General features: G+C 48.0%; 2 protein-coding genes across 5 annotated transcripts in view; one reads left to right on the top strand and one right to left on the bottom strand.

The window, feature by feature from the left end:
• Positions 1-202, top strand: part of RAI1 (retinoic acid induced 1) — a 253,274-nt gene extending 253,072 nt beyond the window's left edge. For both annotated transcript variants that reach the window (XM_040356343.1, XM_040356344.1), the window contains one exon: positions 1-202. This exon is cut by the window's left edge and continues 1,094 nt beyond it. The gene's annotated coding sequence lies outside the window, so the exon portion shown is untranslated.
• A 5,613-nt stretch (positions 203-5,815) lies between these two features.
• The window catches only part of SREBF1 (sterol regulatory element binding transcription factor 1), a 59,412-nt gene continuing 41,299 nt past the window's right edge, over positions 5,816-23,928 (bottom strand). For 2 of the 3 annotated variants that reach the window (XM_040356340.1, XM_040356341.1), the window contains exons 12-19: positions 23,547-23,715; positions 22,969-23,077; positions 20,415-20,524; positions 19,833-19,965; positions 18,323-18,485; positions 13,767-13,958; positions 12,527-12,638; positions 5,816-6,453 (exon numbers count right to left, since the gene is read on the bottom strand). In XM_040356340.1, coding sequence (XP_040212274.1) covers positions 6,230-6,453; positions 12,527-12,638; positions 13,767-13,958; positions 18,323-18,485; positions 19,833-19,965; positions 20,415-20,524; positions 22,969-23,077; positions 23,547-23,715 — 1,212 coding nt within the window. In that variant the 3' untranslated portion in view covers positions 5,816-6,229. Of the gene's footprint in view, positions 6,454-9,614; positions 9,940-12,526; positions 12,639-13,766; positions 13,959-18,322; positions 18,486-19,832; positions 19,966-20,414; positions 20,525-22,968; positions 23,078-23,546; positions 23,716-23,928 lie in introns of those variants that run through there. The other variant, XM_040356342.1, reaches the window with a different exon arrangement.

Genomic DNA, 23,928 nt, shown 5'->3' with positions numbered 1-23,928 from the left:
GCCTGCAAAAGCCCAATGTGTTTTTTTTTGTTTTGTTTTGTTTTTTTGCCAGCTCCTCCGGCAACTGAGGAGTTAAAGCTAGTGTTCTTTTTAGTAAAAATTGCTTCACACTGAAGAATGTGTGTACTGAGCTTTCTAAAAGATGTTTATTTTCTTTAAAAGAGGCTATTGGGAATGTCAATAAAATCTACAATGAACCGTTCCTACGTCTCTGTGTTTCGGGGGGAGTTTTAAAGGGGACCTGTCTCCCATACACGGGGTAGGAAGACGTTTTATTTGCAAGGCCTTTGTTTAGTTTCTAGTATCAGAAGGTGGATTGATTGGAGAGCTCTGAGTGTCAGAGAGACCACTGCTTCCACACAGGGAGCAAGAGTCCTTATCTGACACATGCTGGCAGGGGACAGGCTTTGCTACTTGGGCTGTGGCTTTTTTTTTTATTTATAAAGAAGACAAAGAGGTAAGACATTGCACAGCTTTTGTTTTGTTTGTTAGATTTTTTAAATCGGAGGTCTCCAAACTGCAACTCTGGCCCTTGAGACATTATTCCTGCCACTGGCCCCAACGACAAGGCACTATCCCTTCCACTAACACCAATGATGGGGCATACAGTGCATCTGTTTTTTATTTTTTTTCCAATCCCGCAAGCGCACACCAGTGTGAAAGCACTCGGGCTAAAACGCCTTCAGTGTGACGGTAGAATAAGGGCCCTTTCACACGGGGCTGTCCGTGTGCGGGCTCAGCAGAGATCGCTCGGTCGATCCCCGCTGAGCAGGCAGATGACAGGTCTGTCTGCACACTGTGCCGGGACTGACCTGTCAGAGCGCCGCTCTCCCCTATGGGGGATCGGATGATGACGGATCGTGAAATGGGCCTAAAGGCCTAAGTGCTTTGGGCCAGATTCACAAAAGGGATACGACGGCGTTTCTCCTGATACGCCGTCGTATCTCTGTTTCTATCTATGCGACTGATTCATAGAATCAGTTACGCATAGATATCCATAAGATCCGACAGGTGTAATTGTTTTACACTGTCGGATCTTAGGATGCAGTACCGCGGCCGCCGCTGGGGGGAGTTCGCGTCGTAAACCAGCGTCGGGTATGCAAATTAGGAGTTACGGCGGATCCCCAACGGATTTTCGCGTTCGCTACTTTGCCGCTGGTCTAGTTTCCCGTCGCAAAGTTAGTTGTTGTTTTAGGTGCCCTAACTTTAGTCAGCAATCGTATTGCTGTCTAAAGTATGGCCGTCGTTCCCGCGTGGAAATTTAAAATTTAACGTTGTTTGCGTAACACATCCGGGAATACGGAAGTACGCTACGCACGTCGCCGTTCGAAAAAATGACGTCACGGTGCGCAAAGCACGGGGGGAGTTAGGAAACGGAGCATGCGAAGTAGGTCCGGCGCGGGAGCGCGCCTAATTTAAATGGCACACGCCCATTTGAATTGGCCCGCCTTGCGCCGGAGGCCGCGGGCGTAGTTTTCATCGCAAGTGCTTTGTGAATCAGGCACTTGCAATGAAAACTTGCGGCGGTGTAACGTATCTACGATACGTTACGCCGCCGCGATTCTACGTGAATCTGGCCCTTTGTTCACATGATCTCTGCGTAAGGCAAGGCTCAACCAATCTGAACTCTGCTCCTATTCTTCAGCACGGATCACGTGACCACATTCTTCAGACACATGGCCAGCACTGAAGAGAACCTGGAGCAGCATTTCCTCCAGAAGCGGAACGGTTTTTACTTATCAATCAGAATAGGATTATTAATATAGTTTTATGTTTCAAATAAGGAATAGAGTCAGTTTGGAAAGCAATAAACTACTTTTTATTTTTTTCTTTGTATAAGAAAATTATAAATATCTTCATAAATCCTCTGTACAAAAAACACTCGGAGACTATAAGAAAATAAGATCTGCAACAAAGCAATACAATCAGGAGCCTTTCCCTCCTCGAAGTTTTGTATAAGAGATTACCACTGGCGGGACCTGGAAACTAGAGAAGACAAAAACCAACATGATCTTTATTGCTGGAGACTCTATAGAGTTTGTCTAGAAAATTGGGGGTCAGGTGACCCCAATCGTGAAATTTTGCATGTTGTACCGGAATTTCAGGGAGGCAATTGGAGAACAGTTGACAACACTAAGAATTTGATATGGATTACAGGCTAAGGTGGCATAAAACAAATATTTCCACCGTGGCTGGATAATTCCCAGCTCCAGAGTCTCTTCCATTGACAGCAGCAGTTGCAAAGCCACCCATGGCTGTGACAGGCCGGATGGGGTTCACTCAAAGTACAGCAAGGATAACTGGCAAATTTCACCTATAGACGAGTCAATTCATAGCTTACTTAGTATTGGAAGAGTTTGGCCTTTAAAGCGGATGTGCCACGAAAAAAAAATATTAAAAGCCAGCAGCTACAAATACTGCAGCTGCTGACTTTTAATATTAGGACCCTTACCTGTCCTGGAGTCCAGAGGCGTCCGCAGCAGAGGATGAGCGATCGCTCGTCACCCTGCTGCTCCCCCTGCCATCCACGCTGAGGGAACCAGGAAGTGAAGCGCTCCGGCTTCACTGCCCGGTTCCCTGTGGCGCGAGTCGCGCTGTGCCCGCCGATTGGCTCCCGCTGTGTGCTGGGAGCCGAGTGTTCCCAGCACACAACGGGGGGGGCGACGGGATGTGACGCAATGCCCGTCTTTTGCCCGTGAATGCCGGGCCGGAAGTGGGTGCAAATACCTGTCTTTAGACAGGTATCTGCACCCCCCTCCCCCTGAAAGGTGTCAAATGTGACACCGGAGGGGGGAGGGTGCCGATCAGCGCGACTACACTTTAGGGTGGAGAACCGCTTTAAAGAGATCCTGTTTCCCTGCCCAATCAGGGTAAAGCCACAGGGCGCTCTTTAAAGCCCACCCTCGGAATCGGCTACCCTCACCTTCACAGTATTTCTAGCCACCTCTTTGTCAACTACATAATATCCTGTATCCGAGCTACAGAGCAATGACACCCCCTCCATTATGTAACCCTGTTCTGGCTTAGCGATTGGCTATTAAGCCTGAGCACTGCACCATGGGAGATGGTCACATGCTCCCCCCCCCCCCATACCTGGAAACACCAGGTACTATATGGCGGCTGTGCAGTAGGGGGGTTTGGGAGTATAAATGGGTGAGGAGGTGGGCACCTTCCAGTGTTTAGAACTACAGGGTGGGCCATTTATATGGATACACCAAAAACAAAAGTTGGATTCAAAATGGCCGCCATGGTCACCACCCATCTTGAAAAGTTTCCCCCCTTACATATACTAATGTGCCACAAACAGGAAGTTAATATGACCAACCATTCCCATTTTTTTAAGGTGTATCCATATAAATGGCCCACCCTGTACATTTGCCTCTCCTACTCCAATGTCTATTCCATTGGCAAATTACAGGTTTTGTTGAAAATTGCACACTTTATGGCACACCCCCTGCCGTCATGTGACAGCGCTGGGGCCTGGCGATTGTCTGCACAGACCCCAAGCATGGCAGGGAGGTTCCACATATCCGTCCAGACCCAGAAGTTCTTTTTTTCCCCAAACCAAAGCAGCAGAGATTGGCTGCAGCCCTACTTGTAGGAACAAGATGGCGCCAAGTGGGAATTAAAATTAAGATTTGTATTAAATCCCAACTATAGCTTCCTTTGGGGTCTCCCCATTATGGCCCTCCCAGCTGTTAAGGAACTAGAATTCCCATTATTATAATACAGGATTTATGTAGCGCCAACAGTTTGCGCAGTGCTTTACAAAATGAGGGCAGACCGTACAATTCAATACAGGAGAAATCGGCCCTGCTCGTTAGAGCTTACAAGGTAGAAGGGAGGGGACAAGTGAAACAAACGGTAATATGTTGTGAATGAACACTGTGGGCAAGAGATTCATGACTCTAATGCCGCGTACACACGATCATTTTTCGTCATGAAAAAAAACGACGTTTTTAAAAACGTCATTTAAAATGATCGTGTGTGGGCTTCACATCGTTTTTCGGCTTCTGAAAATGTCGTTTTTCGAGTTGTAAAAAATGATCGTGTGTGGGCAAAAACGACGTTTTAAAACCCGCGCATGCCTAGAAGCGAGTTATGAGACGGGAGCGCTCGTTCTGGTAAAACTACCGTTCATAATGGAGTAAGCACATTCATCACGCTGTAACACAAAAAAAGCGCAAATCGTCTTTTACTAACACGGAATCAGCTAAAAGCAGCCTAAAGGCGAATAGAACTTCCCCTTCAGAGTGCCGTCATACGTGTTGTACGTCACCGCGCTTTGTTCATCATTTTTCTAAAACGATGGTGTGTGGGCAACGTCGTTTTTAATGATGAAGTTGGAAAAACTTCGTTTTTTGGACATGCTGAAAAACAAAGTTTTTTTTTCATGCCGAAAAACAGTCGTATGTACGCGGCATTAGTTCTTTAGTTTGATGCTATCCTTGAATTTTATACATGTGGATTCCAAAGACCAGAGTCTCCCAATTCTAGGATACCCTGTCAGGCTGAGCCTCACCACAGCCATTGGGCCGGATTCAGAAAGAAGATACGACGGCGTATCTCCTGATATGCCGTCGTATCTCTGAGTCCGGCCGTCGTATCTATGCGCCTGATTCATAGAATCAGTTACGCATAGATCTCCCTAAGATCCGCCAGGTGTAAGTAACTTACACCGTCGGATCTTAGGCTGCAATTCCAGGCCGGCCGCTAGGTGGCGCTTCCATATCTTTTACGCGTCGAATATGCAAATGAGCATTTACGCCGATTCAGAAACGAAGGACCGCCCGGCGCATTTTTTTTACGTCATTTGCGTTCGGCTTTTTCTGGCGGAAAGTTACCCCTGCTATGGGGTAAGTGCGGCGTATCTTATGTTAAGTATGGCCGTCGTTCCCGCGCCGAGTTTTGAATTTTACATTTACATTAACATCGAAACCAATGACGTCCTTGCGACGTCATTTGGAGCAATGCACGCTGGGAAAATTTGCGGACGGTGCATGCGCTATTCGATCGGCGCGGGGACGCGCCTGATTTAAATAGTACACGCCCCCTAGCCGCGGGATTTACGATACGCCGCCGCAACTTTAGAGGCAAGTGCTTTCTGAATAAAGCACTTGCTTCAAAAAATAGCGGCGGCGTAACGTAAATCAGATAGGTTAGCGCAGGGATATGCAATTAGCAGACCTCCAGCTGTTGCAAAACTACAAGTCCCATCATGCTTCTGCCTCTGGGTGTCATGCTTGTGGCTGTCAGAGTCTTGCTATGCCTCATGGGAATTGTAGTTCTGCAACAGCTGGAGGTCCGCTAATTGCATATCCCCGGGTTAGCTAACCTATCTGAATCTAGCCCATTGTGTCCTGTATAAAAACTCTTTTAACCTTCTCCAACCATAACCCATTGAGGAGTTGACCCCATAGCCTCAGTCACACGTTCTAGGAATTTCTTTACATAACGAATTCTCACCATTTTTCGGAGATTTTAGCTCTTACCGGCTTTGACTGCGAAGACTCCCTCCATACATCTTTATTGGACCCGTAATTCAGCCCTTCAACCCAGGGAAGAGCTGAATTGCGCATGTTGACCTGCACTTGGGTTGTACCCTCTGGTCTCAGAACGGTCTGCAGGACTAGGCCTCCACTTTCTGGTATGTCTGATGGGAAAAGTGTCAGTTGCAGCGTCAGTTGCTCAAAGCAACCAGATTCTTCCAGTTTCCAAGCCCCCCCCCCCCCCGGCACACAGAAGAGGCCGCCCCCTTCACATATACAATCATTTCTGAACCTTCCTCCCCTTTACATAGCAATGGGCAGGCAAATTGTGTAAAAATACTTTATATGCATAACGGTAGATTGAAGCTGAATTATTTGTGATTATATTGTATTCATCGTGGTGCCGCTGTGGCCTAGACTTGCCCAATTTCTATAGGCTTTCCGGCCGGTCCGTTCCAAGCAATCGGCAGCTTATTACTTGGCCCAGGCTGTGCTTCGCTCAGCTTTATGCTTCCACCTCATGACACTGGTTTCCCGTCAATAAAAAAATGGCCGCTTCCGCTTTGTCTAGGCAACAGGTACACTTTGAAATGCCGTCTGTGGAAAAATCACAGCCATGTAAATGTGGCCTCCTCTTCATTGATTTCTGTGGAGTCTGTAGAAGCAAAATACTGAGAAGTGATCCAGTGATCACTGGACGCGTTTCGCAAGAAATCCGTTTGGCGGGAGGCCGTGTGGTCCTAGCTGGAGGTCACAGCCGTGCTGCTGCCCAGAGTCAGGATGAACTGCTGACAGTCCTGCAGGGTGCGTTTGTCGCCGAGCTTCTCTAGAGTCCGGGCAGCTTCGGCCAGCATGCCCACCCTCTGCCCTGGGGCAGACAGAAATGATGGAGGCAGGTAGCGGCACGCCAGGAGGAGGGCTTCGGCGTGCTCCCGCGTGGTCGGCGCAGCTTCTCGGGTGCCTGCTGGGAACACAGAGGCTAACAAATCAGCAAATGCTCCAAGATCAGAGTCAGAACATTCAACCTTTTCTATTAACGTATCTAGAGCAGTGTTCTCCAAACTGCTGCCCTTTGCTTGCTTTTATCCCGCCCTTGGGTCACATTTCCTCACACTGATACAAGACACTATTCCTCCCACCGACGCCAACAATGGGGCATAAATTCCTCCCACCGACGCCAACAATGGGGCATAAATTCCTCCCACCGACGCCAACAATGGGGCATAAATTCCTCCTAACAATGGGGCATAAATTCCTGTTACTGACGCCAACAATGGGGCATAAATTCCTGTTACTAAAACCAATGATGGGGAGTAAATTCCTGTCAGTGAAAGGAATGGAACCCTATCATTGTTGTCAGTGGGAGGAATGTTGCCCCATTGTTGGTGTCAGTGGGAAGAATTTATTCCCCATTGTTGGTGTCAGTGGGAAGAATTTATGCCCCATTGTTGATGTCAGTGGGAGGAATTTATGCCCCATTGTTGGTGTCAGTGGGAGGAATTTATGCCCCATTGTCAGTGGGAGGAATTTATGCCCCATTGTTGGTGTCAGTGGGAGGAATTTATGCCCCATTGTTGGTGTCAGTGGGAGGAATTTATGCCCCATTGTTGGTGTCAGTGGGAGGAATTTATGCCCCATTGTTGGTGTCAGTGGGAGGAATGGTACCCCAACAATGGGGAATAATTCTTCCTGTTTATGCCCACTGCTGCCAAGACAATTTCTACTCTCAGTGACCACAGTCCACCCCCCCCCCCCCAAAGTTTAAAGGGCAGTAGAGCCCATTGTTACTCTAGATTAGGGTCTCCAAACTTTCTACTCAAAGCAACCTGGATTGCCCCTGTAAAGCCCTGGTGCCCAACCTGCAGCCCTCTGGAATGTGATGTGCAGTCCTCAGACATGTGTCATCTGTAGTGGGAACATTGATTAGGGTAATACTATTGATCTCTGCCAGTCTCTTCCCAGTTTCACATTGTTTTCTACAGCACATCCCACACCAACAATGCTGTAACCTGTCCACACTCTCTGACCTTCATTTCCTCTTAGGTCTGCAGTCTCCGATAGTCCTCTCAAGCATTACATACATGTATTGAACATTATGTGTGGCCCTTTGGGGATATCAGGGGCCACATTTGAGGTCCTCTTTAGTGCATAGATAGATTTTGTACAGTCATAGTGTATGGCCAGCTTAAAGGGGTTGTAAAGGTTCATGGTTTTTCACCTCAATACATCCTATGCATTAAGGTGAAAAAACTTCTGAAGATTCCAGCCCCCCGTTTCACTTAACTGAGCCCTGGAAAGTCCTGCATTGCGAAGGCGCTCTTTCTTTGCCCAGGCTTCTAGGCTCTTCATTGGATAGATTGATACTAGCGCTGCTGTCAATTAAATCCAATGGCGCAGGCGCCAGGGCCGAGTCCTGTACTCGGCAGCTATGGACACCGAATGCAGGACTCGGGAGCGCGCCCGCAAGGTAACCCCCCTTGGGAGAGCGCTTCCCAGAGGGGGGCTATCAGAGGAGGGGGAAGAGCCGCAGAGGGACCCCAGAAAACACAGTTCGGGGACACTCTGTGCAAAACGAGCTGCACAGTGGAGGGAAGTATGACATGTTTGTTATTTTTTTTTTTTAAATGCGAACCTTTACAACCACTTTAGAAGCAGATCAGTTGTAACATGTATGGTCACTTTTAGGCACCTCCATGGGGTCCATTATAAAAGCTACAACACCAAAGTGTGTCACTAATAATGGTGTAAGAAGTGTTTTGTTTGGTAACTACTAGCCACAGTTGCCCCCTTTTTTTTTTTATAAACAAAATAAAATAAAAATTATATATATTTGTTTGTTTTTATTAAAGGGCCTAGAGGTCCTGGATGGCAACCCCCCCCCCCCCTTTTTTTTTATTTCGTTTTTTTATTATCAAAGGGCCCGGAGGTCCCCAGAGCCCCGGATGGCTACCCCCCCCCCCCCTTTTATATATATAAAAAAAAATTTAGGGGGCCCTGGGCACCCCCCCCCGTTAATCAATTCGCAGCAGCCCCCCCGCTTCTCAATTTTTGAGGTGGAAGCACCCCCTCCCAGTTCTCTGCTTCAGGGGGCCGATGCCTGAAGCTGTGTAAGGGGCCCCATGCTTCCCGATGGCAGCCCTGATTTTATGTCGCATTTTATTTGCGGAGCGGTCTTTCAAATGCAATTTTTTGGGGAAATTTAATGAATTAAAACAAAACAAAAAAAATTGGGTTAACTTTATTGGTTAACGTGAAAGATTTTACGCGGCGAGATCTTTATTCTAAGGCCCCTTTCACATTGAGGCGTTTTTCATGCGGTACAGCTAGCGCCCGAATATCACGGTAAATACGACGGTATAGCCACGCTACAAATAGCGCGGCTATACCGTCACCGCGACTCCACGCCTCAATGTGAAAGAGGTCTTCGCAAAAAAAATTGTGATTCTCATTTTGGCCAGCATCGTGCAGCTCTACCTGTGGTGTATTTCAGTTATCTTGCAAACCTGGCCTGTTAGTGGGCCCTGAGGACAGGGTTGATGAGCACTGTTTATACCATTACAGGACTGCTATGCTATAGGCCTTCACTAACCTACAGGAAGTGGTCATACTGGACCCATGTATGTAATGTCCGTTACCCTTAGCATTTAGTTTCTCTTTGCATTCTCAAACCCATCCTATAGTGAGAAGAGTTGCAATGAGCAACCCAGACAGTTCTCCTTTCAGGCAAATCCAGTCTTTCAGATAAGAACTAGTAAAGAAAAAAAAACAGACAGGCGGCTGCAGTCGGTTCTTAAATTAAAAATTATTTAATAGAAAGAACAGACGCTGACATATTTACAAACTCTTGCGTATGTTCCACCTTGGACTATTTGTGACCAGAGCAGCATGTGACGGAGCAAAAGCATCACCCAATGAGAGTCCAGCGCTTTCCCCAACATCGGGGCTCCGCAAGTACAAGTCCATTCTACACACAACTCTATGAATAGCTGCAATTATTCCACAGCATGACTGTTGTGTCCTCTGCGTAGTACGCCTCCGTGGTCTGATAGAAAGGACTTTTATTCTAGTCCAGAGAGGACTTGGTGTATGTATTCATAGAGGACCAAAAAAGGACACCCCCCCCCCCCCCCCCACACACACACGTTCCCAGGAACTTGTCTTGTTACTGTGCTGACTTGAGTCATTGATAACACACAGTTCCATCTTCTCTGCTAGTAAAGTATAGATGAGGAGGCGCGTTTTTCCTGAGATGGCCCCTGTATAGGTGTGGGACCGCGGCAGACCTCTGTTGCTGCTCCCATAGACTCAGAGAGGTTGGTCTGCACCGAGAGGGGGCAGGGGGGACAGCAGATGAAGGGTCAAGAACAATAGGGGGGGGGGATAGGAGGTGACCATTATTGACAGGGCAGGGTCGGAAGTGTCACGCTGCAACTGACCAGCCGTGCAATATCTGCGAATAAAAGAGAGGCAGCTTCAGTAAGGACTGCGCCAACATCCAAACATTTGCCTACCGTGCCATGCCAAAGACTACTGCTGGGGCTAGTTTATAGAATGCAGACCTATAGCCAGGGGCGGACTGACCATTGGGACTCACGGGCACTGCCCGAGGGCCCCATGCCACTAGGGGGCTCCATCAGGGTTACCAGGCTCAATAAAACCAGGGACAGTATGTGAAATCTGTGTTTTTTTTTTACATCTGTCTTTGATATGTCCGAAACCGACATGCTTTTGATGTGAAAATCCTGAGATTTTAGCTGCCCTGTCTCCTGGCATGGTGGCCATCTGTAAGCCCGGGGCCCCATAATCTTCTATTGCCCGGGGAGCCCATTAGTTGTCAGTCTACCCCTGCCTATAGCCAAAGTTTATCGGGGTCTATGCACAACTTGACATACACTTTGTTTTTACAGACTGATAAAGGGCTAAAGAAAAACGAGTGGAGGGCTACATCTGTGTAATAACATGGTACGGCACCAACTTCCTACATTATCGGTTTGTGTTTGTCGGGTTGTGCTGAAATACCAGATTTCACCAGTAGGTGGCACTGCAACCAAGCTTCCCCACTGCGGAACACTTGAGAAAACCCAGAGGCACATCACCACATTACTACACCAAATGGATTTCCTGAAAAAGTCCAACTGAAGTCTCGCACCCAACTTTCTAGTCCTGTAGTCTTTGTTGGAAATCTCCTTTAAATACCCTTTTCTCTGACCGATAGTATTGTCTTTAAGCCCGGGTTCACACTTGTCCGACAAATGCTCCGACATTGGGAGCTCATGACGTGTGAAAATCAATGTTTCCCTATGAGAGCCGTCCTAACTGGTCCGACACAAGTCGGTCCGACATTGAAAATGCTACCTGTACTACTTTGGTTCGACTTCGATCCTACTTCAGCCCATTGAATATCATTAAAGTCGGATCAAAGTAGGACCCTTGTGTCCTTACCATCCGACATTTGGCATCCGACATGCTGATTACAGCAGCGGTAAAAGGAATTTATCTCGCTCTGGGATTGTTTTGATTGGTCAAAGGACAAGTCAGACTATCACAAAGTCGGATCAAAGTAGTATCCTGTTCATTCAAGTCGGATGGATGTCGGACCAATGTCGCAGAGAAAAGTAGGATGAAAGTCGTACTACTGTTGTGTAGTATAGTGTGAACCCAGCCTAAACCTCACACTGAAGTCAGTTTCCGGTGCAGAAACTGACTGCATGGTGTGAACTAGAGCCATTAGAATACATGGAAAACACTGTGCATGAATTTTGTGCAGAAAAAAAGCACACGGAACTGAATAGAATCGCGTCTGGTGTGAACTGCAGGGGTCGAGTCCTGGGGAAAAAAGTGTGGGAACTCCCACCCAAGATCCACTCCCCCACCAAAAAAAATAAAAAATGATACGCTCATATGCATAATTACTAAACCGCAATTTCTTTCTAAATCCCGCAATAACTCGCGGCAGACCTCCGCAATGTCTCCTGGGAACAATGACAAAAGCTCCCAGGAGACATTGCGGCATCGAGGAAGTGACGGAATACCCGCACACTACCCGATGAATCCATGTACAGGAAGTGGCCAGTAACAAAGCATTACTAAGGTTCGCCTGCCCCTGACAGTGACTCGAGCTGGGCATCACCGCTTAGTGAAGGATTGGCTCGGGCGGCTCGGCTGCTCTAGTCCTGCAAAGGGAACCGAGTTCCTGCTGTGAAAAAAGTGCAAGAACTCCGTTCCCACGCGTTCCCGCAGGACTTGAGCCCTGGTGAACTGGCCCTAAAGCTGTTAAAATGGGCGGTTTAAGTATTCTGCACATGAATTGTGGGCTCCCCAGGAGCCAATCAGGAGGGGTTTGCTGTAGGGTGCCCACGTGTCCCAGATTGCCCGGGACTGTCCCGCAATTGACATGTCTGTCCCTGGTACCTTCATTCTGGGACAATACAATGTCCCGGAATGAAATGAAGGACACAGCCACCCCCTACTAACTAATAACTACAATTCTGGAACTGGTTGCTAGGTCCAGCGCTGCCTGGCATCTTGCAACCAGTAACAATTAACTCTCAGACAGTGAGAGTGAGGCCTGCGCCTAGTGCAGCACTGCTGTCCCCACCCACCTCGGCACCTCCTCCTTCTCCGGCACCCAGCGGCAAGCAGCAGGGACTGGTGTGATCTTCACTCTCCAGATAGTGACGCCACTCCTTTCTTTCTACGCACGTGGCTCATGCAGAGGGAGTGACAGCAGCACTGCATCTGGTGGCATACTATGGGTGGCAAGCGGCACTGCATCTGGTGGCAAGAGGCACATTCACCTGACAAATAACCCGCCGGCAAATTCTCCATCAACCCCGAAACGACATTTCCCCCCGTCCCCCTACCTTATCTTTTTTGGGGAAGGTGAGAGAGGGAGTGTGTCCCTGAATGGCAGTTTGAAAATGTGGCAACCCTAGTTTGCTGGCAGCTCTGTTATAGGGCATGGAGACGGATCTCTACAGGTAGAATAGCAGATAGATGCAGAACACAAGCTATAGGTTAATCTATAGGTTACCCACCTTCTTTACTAGACAGAGGTACCCTTCTGCGCAGACTCCGGTCCAGCAACTGATGCGTTCGCGTTGGACTGGCCCCCGCCATGAGTCGAGCTGTGGCTTCGTGTAGAAAGACCTGTGATGGACACGTCATATGAAAAGTTGTATTTAGGGCAGTTATCAAGACCCTTTTTAAAGAAAAACTGGCACCTTGTCCATTCAGAGTGACCGGCCACCATCTTGATAGCCCTACATGCCCATCTCACCATCCCTATGCCATCTGCTGCCTGCTGGAGCCCAGAGTCTAATCCCAGGAGGGTCTGATTATTGGCTGCTTGTGAACAAGCAGCCAATCACCAGGAAGAGGTAAAACTTGCGCATTACAAGCCTGTGTGTCCCCGCGAGCCCTCGCCATGTCCCGCAGCTGCCATCATCTAGAGCATGGGTCTTTAAACTATGGCCCTCCAGTTGTTCAGGAACTACAATTCTCATCATGCCTAGTCATGTCTGTGATTGTCAGTGTGTTCCAATGCCTCATGGGATGTGTAGTTCTGCAACAGCTGGAGGGCCGTAGTTTGAGGATCCCTGGTGTAGCCGATCGATCGGCGTGTGAGGGGTTAATCCGAGTCAGCTGTATTCGCCATGAGCAACTCAGCGTTCGGTTTCTGTTGTCTGAAACCGGCGCATGCACAGTAGCGGCAAGGGGTTACCGTCTTTCACGGGATATCAATCTTCATGCTACACCAGCTGGTCAGACACACGGGGGGCGGAGTGTTGGCAGCGGCAGCGAGTGGAGGCTGATCACTTTCTTCCTTGTGTTCAGCAGAGAGGGGGGGGTCGCCAATCCCTGCAGCCAATAGGCTTCAGTGTACAATAGAATTTTCTATTTGTACACTGAAGAGAGAAGCCGATTGGCTGCCCCTCTCCTCTGCTCTGAACACGAGGGGAAACACTTGTGGCAGCAGACATTTGTGTAGCCGCTGCCGGTTTTAGCCAAAAAAACATTTCCAATTTTCCTGGGAAAAAAGCAGGAAAATAATTGGGACAAGGGTCCCGAAAATCGTGATTGTCCTTGGAAAAATCGGGACTGTTGGCAACTATGGCATGCATGCATTTTCAAGGGCCCTGTGAGTGGGGTGCCAGGGAATGTGGAGGGAGCCTGCCACTTTCCCAATTCAGGGCAAAGCGACAGGTTCTCTTGACAAATCCCCCATTTTATACCAATGGTAGTAGACAGATAAAGCCATGGTGGTGGCCCATTTACCCTGCGCATGGCGGGTCGGAAGGATTGTGCCAGTCGGCGCAGGCTGCTCAGATCCAGCTGGAAGCCCCTGAGCTCCTGGGGGCACGCAGGGTGGATAAGACTCGGCTGTTGCCCCGTCGAGTTCTGCTGTTGCTGCTGCCAGATGTTCGTCCTGGTCACCAGGAGAAGGTCACACATTAGGAGCTGCACCGCCTGCGGGAGACAGAGACCATTATTCAGATGTGGCAGGTGGGGAGCCAGCCAATGCTAATAACAAGGCTGGCTGTATTAATTACACCGCTGTAATGGCTGCGCACAGCTAAAAACGTATCATGTATGCCCTGAATCCTAATCAATATTCCTATTATCTCTCCCCAGCGAGCCACTATGTCAATATATCATTATCACATCTGTTGCCTGGTGACAGCTCTGGCGGCCATTTTGTACAGTGAGCCATATTCTGAGGAACTGCTGATTGTAACATCGACGTCTGGTAATTAAAAACGCGGCATTATGATTTATGGATATTGTTATGCAGGTGGAACCGTTTCCTACAACAACGACTCAGCTTTTTTGTTTTATTGAAACTTAATTGGTTGTAATCAGTAAAATGAAAATGTAATTGAGCCCCTTTATGGTTCGGTGCGTTTTAAAGTGAGGGACAACAATTGCTGTGACCCTTCCAGCCGCTGCCTAAAATACAGAGGAGATAACCGGAATGGCCACAAGGTGGTAGCAATGAGCTTGGATGGCAGGAATTACATGATACAGTACTATATATTGTGCTGTGTGTAGACCATGGTCCTTTTCTGTTGCATTTAGTGTAAGGTGACCAGACATCCCCGGTTTCCAGGGACAGTCCCTGGATTAAGGACACTGGGCCAGATTCACGTAGAATCGCGGCGGCGTAACTTATCCTAGATAAGTTACACCGCCGCAATTTTTCATCGCAAGTGCCTGATTCACCAAGCACTTGCGATGAAAACCTACACCCGCGGCCTCCGGCGCAAGGCCGGCCAATTCAAATGGGCGTGTGCCATTTACATTAGGCGCGCTCCCGCGCCGGACCTACTGCGCATGCTCCGTTACCTAACTCCCGCCGTGCTTTGCGCGCCGCGACGTCATTTATTTGAACGGCGACGCGCGTAGCGTACTTCCGTATCCCCGGATGGCTTGCGCAAACGATGTTGATTTTTTAAATTTCGACGCGGGAACGACGGCCATACTTTAGACAGCAATGACTAAAGTTAGGGCACCAAAAAAAAAGTGTAACTTAGCGACGGGAAACTATACTAGCGGCGACGTAGCGACCGCGAAAAAACGGCGTGGATCGGCCGTAACTCCTAATTAGCATACCCGACGCTGGTTTACGACGCAAACTCCCCCCAGCGGCGGCCGCGGTACTGCATCCTAAGATCCGACAGTGTAAAACAATTACACCTGTCGGATCTTAGGGATATCTATGCGTAACTGATTCTATGAATCAGTCGCATAGATAGAAACGGAGAAACACCGTCGTATCTCTTTTGTGAATCTGGCCCACTGTCCCCGGACCAAGTCTGTCCCCATATAGGATTTGAACAGGGGCTGGGGCAATTTCAAAGACAGTCAGTGCAGTTGTATTTTCCTTATCTGTGCCCCTTTCTGATGATCATGTGCTGGTCGGAGCGGAGGGAATATTTCTTCAGTTTCGGGTGCATGCCCATTCAGATCCGCTCACATGTTCTTCTGCCCTGGCTCAAGTCCCAGCCAGCTGCCTGCCTTCTTATCTCTTTGCCTTCCCTGGCGGAGTGATCTTCCGTCGCTCCCCACCCAGTATTAGCCGGGGGCCCGGAGAGTAAAGCCTCGTACACGCGCTCGGTTTTCTCTGCAAGAACCAGTAAGAAAACTGCTGCCAGAGCTTTCTTGCCGAGTAAACCGAGCGTGTGTACGAGGCTTTCAGGTTTCTCGTCTGGAAATCTGGCCAGAATCTCGGCGAGAAAAATAGAGATCCTGCTCTCTATTTTCTCGTCGAGATTCTTGTCGGCCTGTTTCCCGACGAGAAACCCGAGCGTGTGTATACTTACTGTACCTGTCGCCGTGGAAACCCGCAATGCTCGAAATGACTTTGACGCATGCGCGGAAGCTTCCACGGCATAGGTAGTGCGAAGCAAGATGGCGGCGACGGCATCGAATGTGACAAGTGCATGCTGGTCGTACGCGATGACGTCACCGCGTTTTTGCCGCGGTTCTTTTGAATGGCGTGTCTGTACACTCGGGCGGCAAGAGATTCTTGCCAAGAATCTCGTCAGGAAAAACAATGTTTTTTTCCTGCTGAGATTCTGGCCCATGTATACGAGGCCTAAGACTTGACAGGCTGTCAGGCGGGCAGAGAGTCGCTGATGGCCGCCATTACTAGTTTAAAAAAAAAATATTATATATATATATATATATATATATATATATATATATATATATATATTAGATCGCCGGATTTCGTTTAAAAAAATCTGGTCACCTTAATTTAGTGAATATATATTCCACACTTCCGCTTGGTTCACAGAGAATACCAAACAAGCAGCAATATGCCGCAAGAGGTTCAAAAGCCTTCTATGGTCAAAAGGGATACGGCCAAACACTAGAATCTATTTTTATTGTGCAACAAAATCCACTCGAGAATTTGAAAACTACATACAGCAAACTTACCCCACCATGCCACCTCCCAAAGACCTGGGGAAAACGTATGCAAAAATGGAGCCTCTAGGCCTATGCACACATGCCCCACTGCTGTCCTCTCCTGTGCTTTGGAGTCTTTTAAAAACCCATGCTACATTTCCCCCAGAGAGGGAAGCGGTGGCACAAATATGCACAGGCCCCGAAGGCCAGTTTTTTGGGGGAAATGTAGCGTGGGTTTTTTAAAGACTCCAAAGCCCAGGTCTTTGGGAGAGGATAGCAGTGGGACACGTGTGCATAGGCCCAGAAGTTCAGTTTCGGGATACGTTTTCCCCCAGGACTTTGTGAGAGGGCCCAGTGGGACACGTGTGCATAGGCCCTGAAGCCTGAGCCTTCCAACAGAGGGCAGCAGCAGGCCATTAGTGCACAGGCCTTGAAGACCTGATCTTTGGGGAGGACAGCAGTGGGACAAGTGTGCGCAGGCTCTGAATCTTGGGTCTTTGGGGAGAGGGAAGCAGTGGCACAAATATGCCAAGACCCAAGATTTGGGGCCTATGCACCACTTGTCCCACTGTGGTCCTCCCCCAAAGACCAGGGATTCAAGGCTTGTGCACTTATGTCCTGCTGCTGCCCTCTGTTGGAAGGATCAGGCTTCACGGCGTAGGCACACTTGTCCCACTGTTTCCCCTATCCCAGAAACCCAGTATTCACGGTCTTTGCACACTTGTCCCATCGCCGTCTTTCCCCAAATACTTGAACCTCAGGGCCTGTGCACACTTGTCCCACCATTTTCTTAAAAGGAAATGGGCCTCTGGGGCTGTACATACATGCCCACCCCCTTCATTTCCCAAAGACTGAGGCTTTAGGGCTTGTGCACACTTGTCCCACCCCAAAGACCAATGCTTCAAGACCTGTGCACATTTGCCTTGCTGCTGCCCTCTTCTGAAGATTCGGGCTTTAGGGCCTGTGCACACTTGCTGCTTTACGCAAACACTTGGGCTTCAGGACCTGTGCACACTTGCCCCACTGTTTCTCTTTCCCAATGGCCCAGTCTTCAGGACCTGTGCACACTTGCCCCACTGTTTCCCTTTGCCTAAGGCCCAGTATTCAGGGTCTTTGCACACTTGTCCCATCGCCGCCTTTCCCCACATACTTGGGCCTTAGGGCCTGTACACACTTTTCCCACCATTGCCCACCCCAAAGACCTGGGCTTCAAGGCCTGTGCACTCACACTTGTCCTGCTGCTGCCCTCTCCCTGGGCTTTGGGGTACGCAGACACTCCCACCACCGCCTTTCCACAAAGACTTGAGCGCTACGACCCGAAAACACCCTTGTCCCACCATTTCTATCTCCCAATGACCTGGGCTTCTGGGCCTGAGCACATTCATCATTGCTGTCCTCCTTTCTTTAGTTTGGATAGAGTGGAAGGTTATGAACCTCTGCCAGGGTTTTTATTGCCGTCTGTTTCCGCAGAGAAGATTTTATTTGTACTGTTAATGTCTGAGGGACCGATAGATATCATGGGAAATCCAACATCTTACAGCGGCCACCAGAAATGCAGACAAGGGGGAACTCTTACAACGGGGTCACTTGTTCCTGTAACAACTGTCTGAGATTTCCTCGAATTTCCTGTTGCGTCTCCCGAATGAGATACAAGGTTTTGCATTTCTCTTCTTGTTTTTTGCTTGAGCAGTAAATGTTCTCAAAGGGTAAGTTTTAGATGTCGCAGGTTAGGTGCTGCCTCTGTATTGCACTGCAGGCACATTGCACACAGGGAATAGAAAATGCAATGCAACTACAATGCACCACAGCCACAGCAGTGTCAGCTGCACTCTGTGCAGAGGTGAGAAAAACGCCACCTAAATGGGAAGAGAAAAAAAAAAAAAAAAACACGCAAACTCATTCGTTCCCACAGCTCTCCTCACCTTGTCTACATTGGCGTTACTGGAAGGACTGGAGTTCAGGCTGTCTCGCAGGTATCCGCTGGCCTTCTCGCATTGGCTCAGGCTGACCTGAGTGCTGTCCTGCTTCCCCAGGAGCATCCTTACTGCTTTGAAGGCATACAGGGCAGCTTTAGGTAGAGAGTTTCTAGGGTAAAAAAGAAATATATATATATTAAAAAAAAAAAAAAAAAAACACACCACACTTATAGTCAAGTATTCATGCATATATTATCAGCGACAGATTTTTGGTTTTAAATACCCTAAAATTACCCTTTAGCACTGAATGAAAATGCTACTTTCTTCTCTTATACTGCAGTGCTCTGCACTGGTAGAGCTGAGTAACAGGCACACCCCCTCACAAATGTCATGGGAAGGGAAAGGAAGGGGGTGTGTCTAATGATAAAGTGGAACTAAACTCTGTATACACATGACCACTAATGGTCCCAAGTCCTCAAGGATTCCCTTGCTGGCATCTTTGTCCCCAGCTCCTTTGGACATCTTCGCTGGCTCAAGAGGACGCAGCTCCTGCACAAGACCGAGTCATGCCGGCACACAAGAGACAGCGCTAGCAATGTAAACTGTGCTGAGCATGTGCAGCTCAAGTCACATGTCACAGAAGAATGCAAGCTGGCAGGCAAGTGTCTCTTCTGCAATAAATAGCCTGCCTGCTCAGACGTTTGTAAAAAATGTCTTCAATTTTGCTTCAAGTGTACATTTTTTTAATGCATTTGATCCAACTCTGGTACCGTTTGGACTGCACATTAATAAAGCATTCTGCACAACTGTTGTACCGGGGGGGGGGGGGGGGGGGAGAAAAAAAATGGAAAGGAGGAAATAAAATACTGCATCCACTCAGAATAAGATGGAAGGTGAATGTATAGCATACGTGCACAGTGATGGTTACTGTATGTATTGGTGTATAACATGGACTTTTTCACCCTGAAAATCAGGTGCAAATAGTGTGTGCGTGTTATACGCCGATACTGCCATTTGGGATGCCTAGGAGGGAACGGGAAGGACCGTCAGATTACATACAGAGAGAATCTCCTGTTTATTCCGCGGCCTCTGTCTCCTGGGCTGGCATTGGACCAATGTTCTGTCTATTATAGAAGCTGGTCCAATCCCCTCCGAGGCAGAAGTAATATGAGGTGAGGCTGCAGATGGGCATTGATCAGGCTGCATTGATGGCAATGGTGAGGCTGCATATGGGCATTGATCAGGCTGCGTTGATGGCAATGGTAAGGCTGCATATGGGCATTGATCAGGCTGCATTGATGGCAATGGTGAGGCTGCATATGGGCATTGATCAGGCTGCATTGATGGGCACTGACCCTTATTTTGCTTCAAAGTTATTTATTAAAAAAAAAAAAAATCCTGAAAATGAAGGTGCGCGTTATACGCCTGTGCATGTTATATGCCGATAAGTACCGTATTTATCTACCCCAAGTGAAGCTGGGCCTATACCCACAAGCCACCCCCCCCCCCCACTCACTCTGTGGCGTGAAGAGATTTCGGCATGTATTCTACCACTGGATAGAGACCCTGCGCTGCTTCATCATCTCCCTGAAGCCAGTTGATAGCCACGATTATGATGGAGGCCCACCACTTGGCCACGGGGTCGGTTCCTGTATAGAAAAATGAGCAGCGGTCACATGACACAAGGAAGCAGGCTGTGATGTCACCATCCCATATACCAAAATAGCTGAACTACAGAAGGCCAATTATTGTAGCCTATGCTACAAATACATCTGGTACTGGACACACACATTTCACTCTCAGAAGTGACATTGAGCCAACCCATCTCTGGTACAAAATGTTTCCATCTTTCTGTTCCACACATAGCAACCTCAACATTTACAATTTCTTGATCCCCGGGATTAGACAGATTGCAGACATCCCGGTGTGTTTCTAACAATGCTCAGAAGTTGGCGGTTCTGAGTGTGCCGAAACAAATACAGGCGTGTGCCGTCACATGTAAATATGTTGTATGTACACGTATACAAGAGACCAAAAAATAAATCACAATCCACCTGTAAATTTTGCTCATTTGTACCTGAAGAGGTTTGGCGCTCACCTGTGACGGCGGTCATGCTGGAGCTGATAGAAAAGATGTGGTTGGGCACAGCGGCGTTGTCTGAGCACCCTTTCAGTAGCTGTAAATACTCCAGAGCATCGGAGAACTCCCTGTGGGGAAAAGACAGACATTTGCAATCTCTACTTTAAGGATTTAGAGAACAAAAAACAAAAAAAACACACACATTTAAAGCCTTAGTGCAACCAAAATCAAACACAGAAGATAAAAAATAAAAATCAGCACAAGGGAAATAAACTTACAGTCAGTAGGATGAGTACCTTGTGCTGATGCCCATTTTAGTTGAAATTTAAATCCTCCACCACTATGCTACAGCTTCTATGAATGAAACAGGATCTGAGGATGGACAGATGACTGAAAGATCCACCTCCTTCATTTATGGATCCTGCTTCATTCATAGAAGTTGTAGTATGGATTCAGTGAATGGCGGAGCTGGGTGGAAAGGGTGGAGACTGACAGCCTGTGTCAGTTTTATTTATGCTCAACACTCCAGAAGATTATGGCGGCAGGACAGAGGAAGTATTTACAATAGAAAGCTGATTTTTGGCTGCATTTAGGCTTAAATAAAGATACAGTGAAACCTTGGATTGCGAGTAACACGTTAAACGAGCGATTCGCAATACGAGCATTTTTGTTTTTGAAAATCTGACTCGGTTTGCGAGCGTTGTCTTGCAAAACAAGCAGGATTCAAGCCTCTGCGGTGTGCATTACGGCATTTGGCCAGTGGTGCCGGGGTGCCGGAGCCGGTTGGAAAAACTTTCCAAGTTCCGCCGAGCTGTCCCTGAGTATTTCTGAGGCACCCCCCCACCTCTGGCCACATGCAGTATTGCATGCCATAGAAGTCAATGCGGAACAAATTATTTTCGTTTCCATTGACATCTATGGGGAAACTCGCTTTGATATGCGAGTGCTTCGGAATATGAGCATTCTCCTGGAACGGATTATACTCGTAATGCGAGGTTCCACTGTATATGAAAAGGAAACAATGAAATGCAATCTGCAATACCAGAATATTAGGATTTGTTGCTACGAGTTGTTGAATTTTTGACATCATGGAGCCAAGTAAGTGTGGATAATGAGGTGCTATAAAATGTAAAGACTTATTTTTTATTTTTTGGAGAGAGTAGGGAAGGGTTATAACCTCTGACAAGTTTCCTTTCTGTCCTGGGGATATTGTCCCTCTTTCTGTCCTGCTGCCTATCATCACTGAGGCAGAAAGTGAAGGAAATCTAAAAATTTGGAGTGATCATGACAGCAAGAGGTGAAGGGAAACCTTCCAATGGGGACAAATGGTCTGGTGACAATCAAGATGGAAATTGTAAGAAGAGTCGGCAAGACTGCAATCCTTGAAGTGTCATTTATTGGTACATCAGAGAGACAGTAAAACAATAATGCTGACGCGTTTCGGCAATAGCTTTAGTCGTAAGCCATTGTGTTACCGTCACTCTGATGTACCAATAAATGACACTTCAAGGATTGCCAGCTCTTCTTACTATTTGCTACATTGGAGTATTATGGGATACATCGAGCCTAGGCACCTGTGAGTGGACCTGGTGTATGGATTGGGTTGTCCCTGCAGAGAGCGCCTTTACCCTTCTCTTTTCCATACAAGATGGGAATTCCCTTCACTTTGGGGAAGATTTCTTCTCACTTCCCGTTCTGTCTCCAAGACTGAACATGAAATCTTCCGTCAAGGACATTCCGCAAAAAATACAAACTACCGTATATACTCGAGTATAAGCCAAGCTTTTCATTTGCTGGAAATGCCCCCCTCGGCTTATACTCGAGTCACTTATTTGCACCTGATCTCCCGGACTTTGGGGACCCGTTTTTTTTTTTTGTTGGGGACCCGGTACCGGCCGGCCGTAGGTCCCCTGGACCCCAAACTTGGCACACATGTAGCTTCACTCTTCCTCTACAAGTGTGCAGTTTGTTGTCTGGGGGACCTACGGCTGGGGAGCACCGATTTTTCAAAGCCGGGCACCCCTTCCATAGACTCCCATGTTAAATGGTAATTTCTCCGGTAAATTTGGGGACCCGGTACTGGCCGTTCGTAGGTCCCCTGGACTCAGACCTTGGCACACATGTAGCCCAATTTCTTCTTTACAAGTGTGCAAAGTTTGTTATCTGGGGGACCTATGGCTGGGGAGCACCAATTTTTCAAAGCCGGGCACCCCTTCCATAGACTCCCATGTTAAACGTCAGTGTAGTCATGGACACAGAGAGGCATGGGCACAGAGAGGCATGGGCACAGAGAGGCAAAGTGAGGCACAGTGAGGCATGCAGATGGACACCCTAGACTTATACTCGAGTCAATACGTTTTCCCAGTTTTTTTGTGGTAAAATTAGGTGCCTCGGCTTATATTCGGGTCGGCTTATACTTGATTATATACGGTAATCTTTCAGAGGTTTAAATTCTCCCTTACTTTTATCAACAAACTAAATAAAAAAAGTTTTGGCTGGACATACACTGGAAGAAAAAGGAGGATGGAAAAAACAAATAATCATTTACGTTCATAAGATAAATAGGACTCACCCCTCGCCATCAGCCATGGGTTTTTCCTGTTCCGGCTGCGCCACACAATACAAAGCCTTTTCCAGGAGATGTTCACGGAAAGCCTGAGTCACCTGAGCCAGAGGGTCCACTGCACACAAACATAAAATCCGCTCAGTGATGGCAGTTCAGATTTGTCTACCTGGGGCAATTTAATTATTTGCATAAATAGAATCAGCTAGACCAGAGGTCTCCAAACATTCTAAACAAAGGGCCGGTTTATTGTCCTTCAGACTCTTGGAGGGCCGGACTTCGGAGTGAAAATTTTCCTGGCATCAGTGCGAGCAAGCATCTGGTATTAGAGGGAGGAATTGTGCCCCATTGCTGGTATCATAGGGAGGAATAGTGCCCCATTAGTGGTGTCAGTGGGAGAAACGGCGCTCCATTGTCGGTGTCAGATGGCAGAATAGTGTCTCGTTGGGAGGGATAGTGCTCCAAGGGCCGGATAAAGGCAAGCAAAGGGCCGCAGTTTGAAGACCACTGAGCTAGACAATTACTTCGAACCCCCAAACCTAATGTCCTCGGTCTATGATTTATACTGAATCAGGCTCTAGAGGTACCTGTACTGCCAGCTGTACTGTAGATGGTATCCCGGGGGGAGCTCCGCACACTCCAGTCCCCGTCTACAAAGAAGCGATGGCCCAGAGGATGGCACAGCCACTGCATGGCGGGAGGAATGGTGACGCTCTGTGCCAGGCACACCTGGCGGGCGCTGCATAGGAAGAAGCGCTGTGGAGAGGAGAGAGGTACAAGGTCAGAGCCACGGGATGTGGCCATTACACAGTTTTGGTAAAATCTAAAATAAGGTTGTACAATCAGATTGTATGACCAGCTTCAGAGGGAAGGTCTATAGATATGGACATGCACAAAGAACGACCGAGATAAAATCAGGGAGTATGCAAAGGCTGGGGTCACACCATTTACGAATTGGATCCGGGATCT

Source organism: Rana temporaria, chromosome 6, assembly GCF_905171775.1.
Source record: "Rana temporaria chromosome 6, aRanTem1.1, whole genome shotgun sequence".
NCBI classification, from domain to species: domain Eukaryota; kingdom Metazoa; phylum Chordata; class Amphibia; order Anura; family Ranidae; genus Rana; species Rana temporaria.
This window is presented reverse-complemented; position numbering and strand designations above follow the sequence as displayed.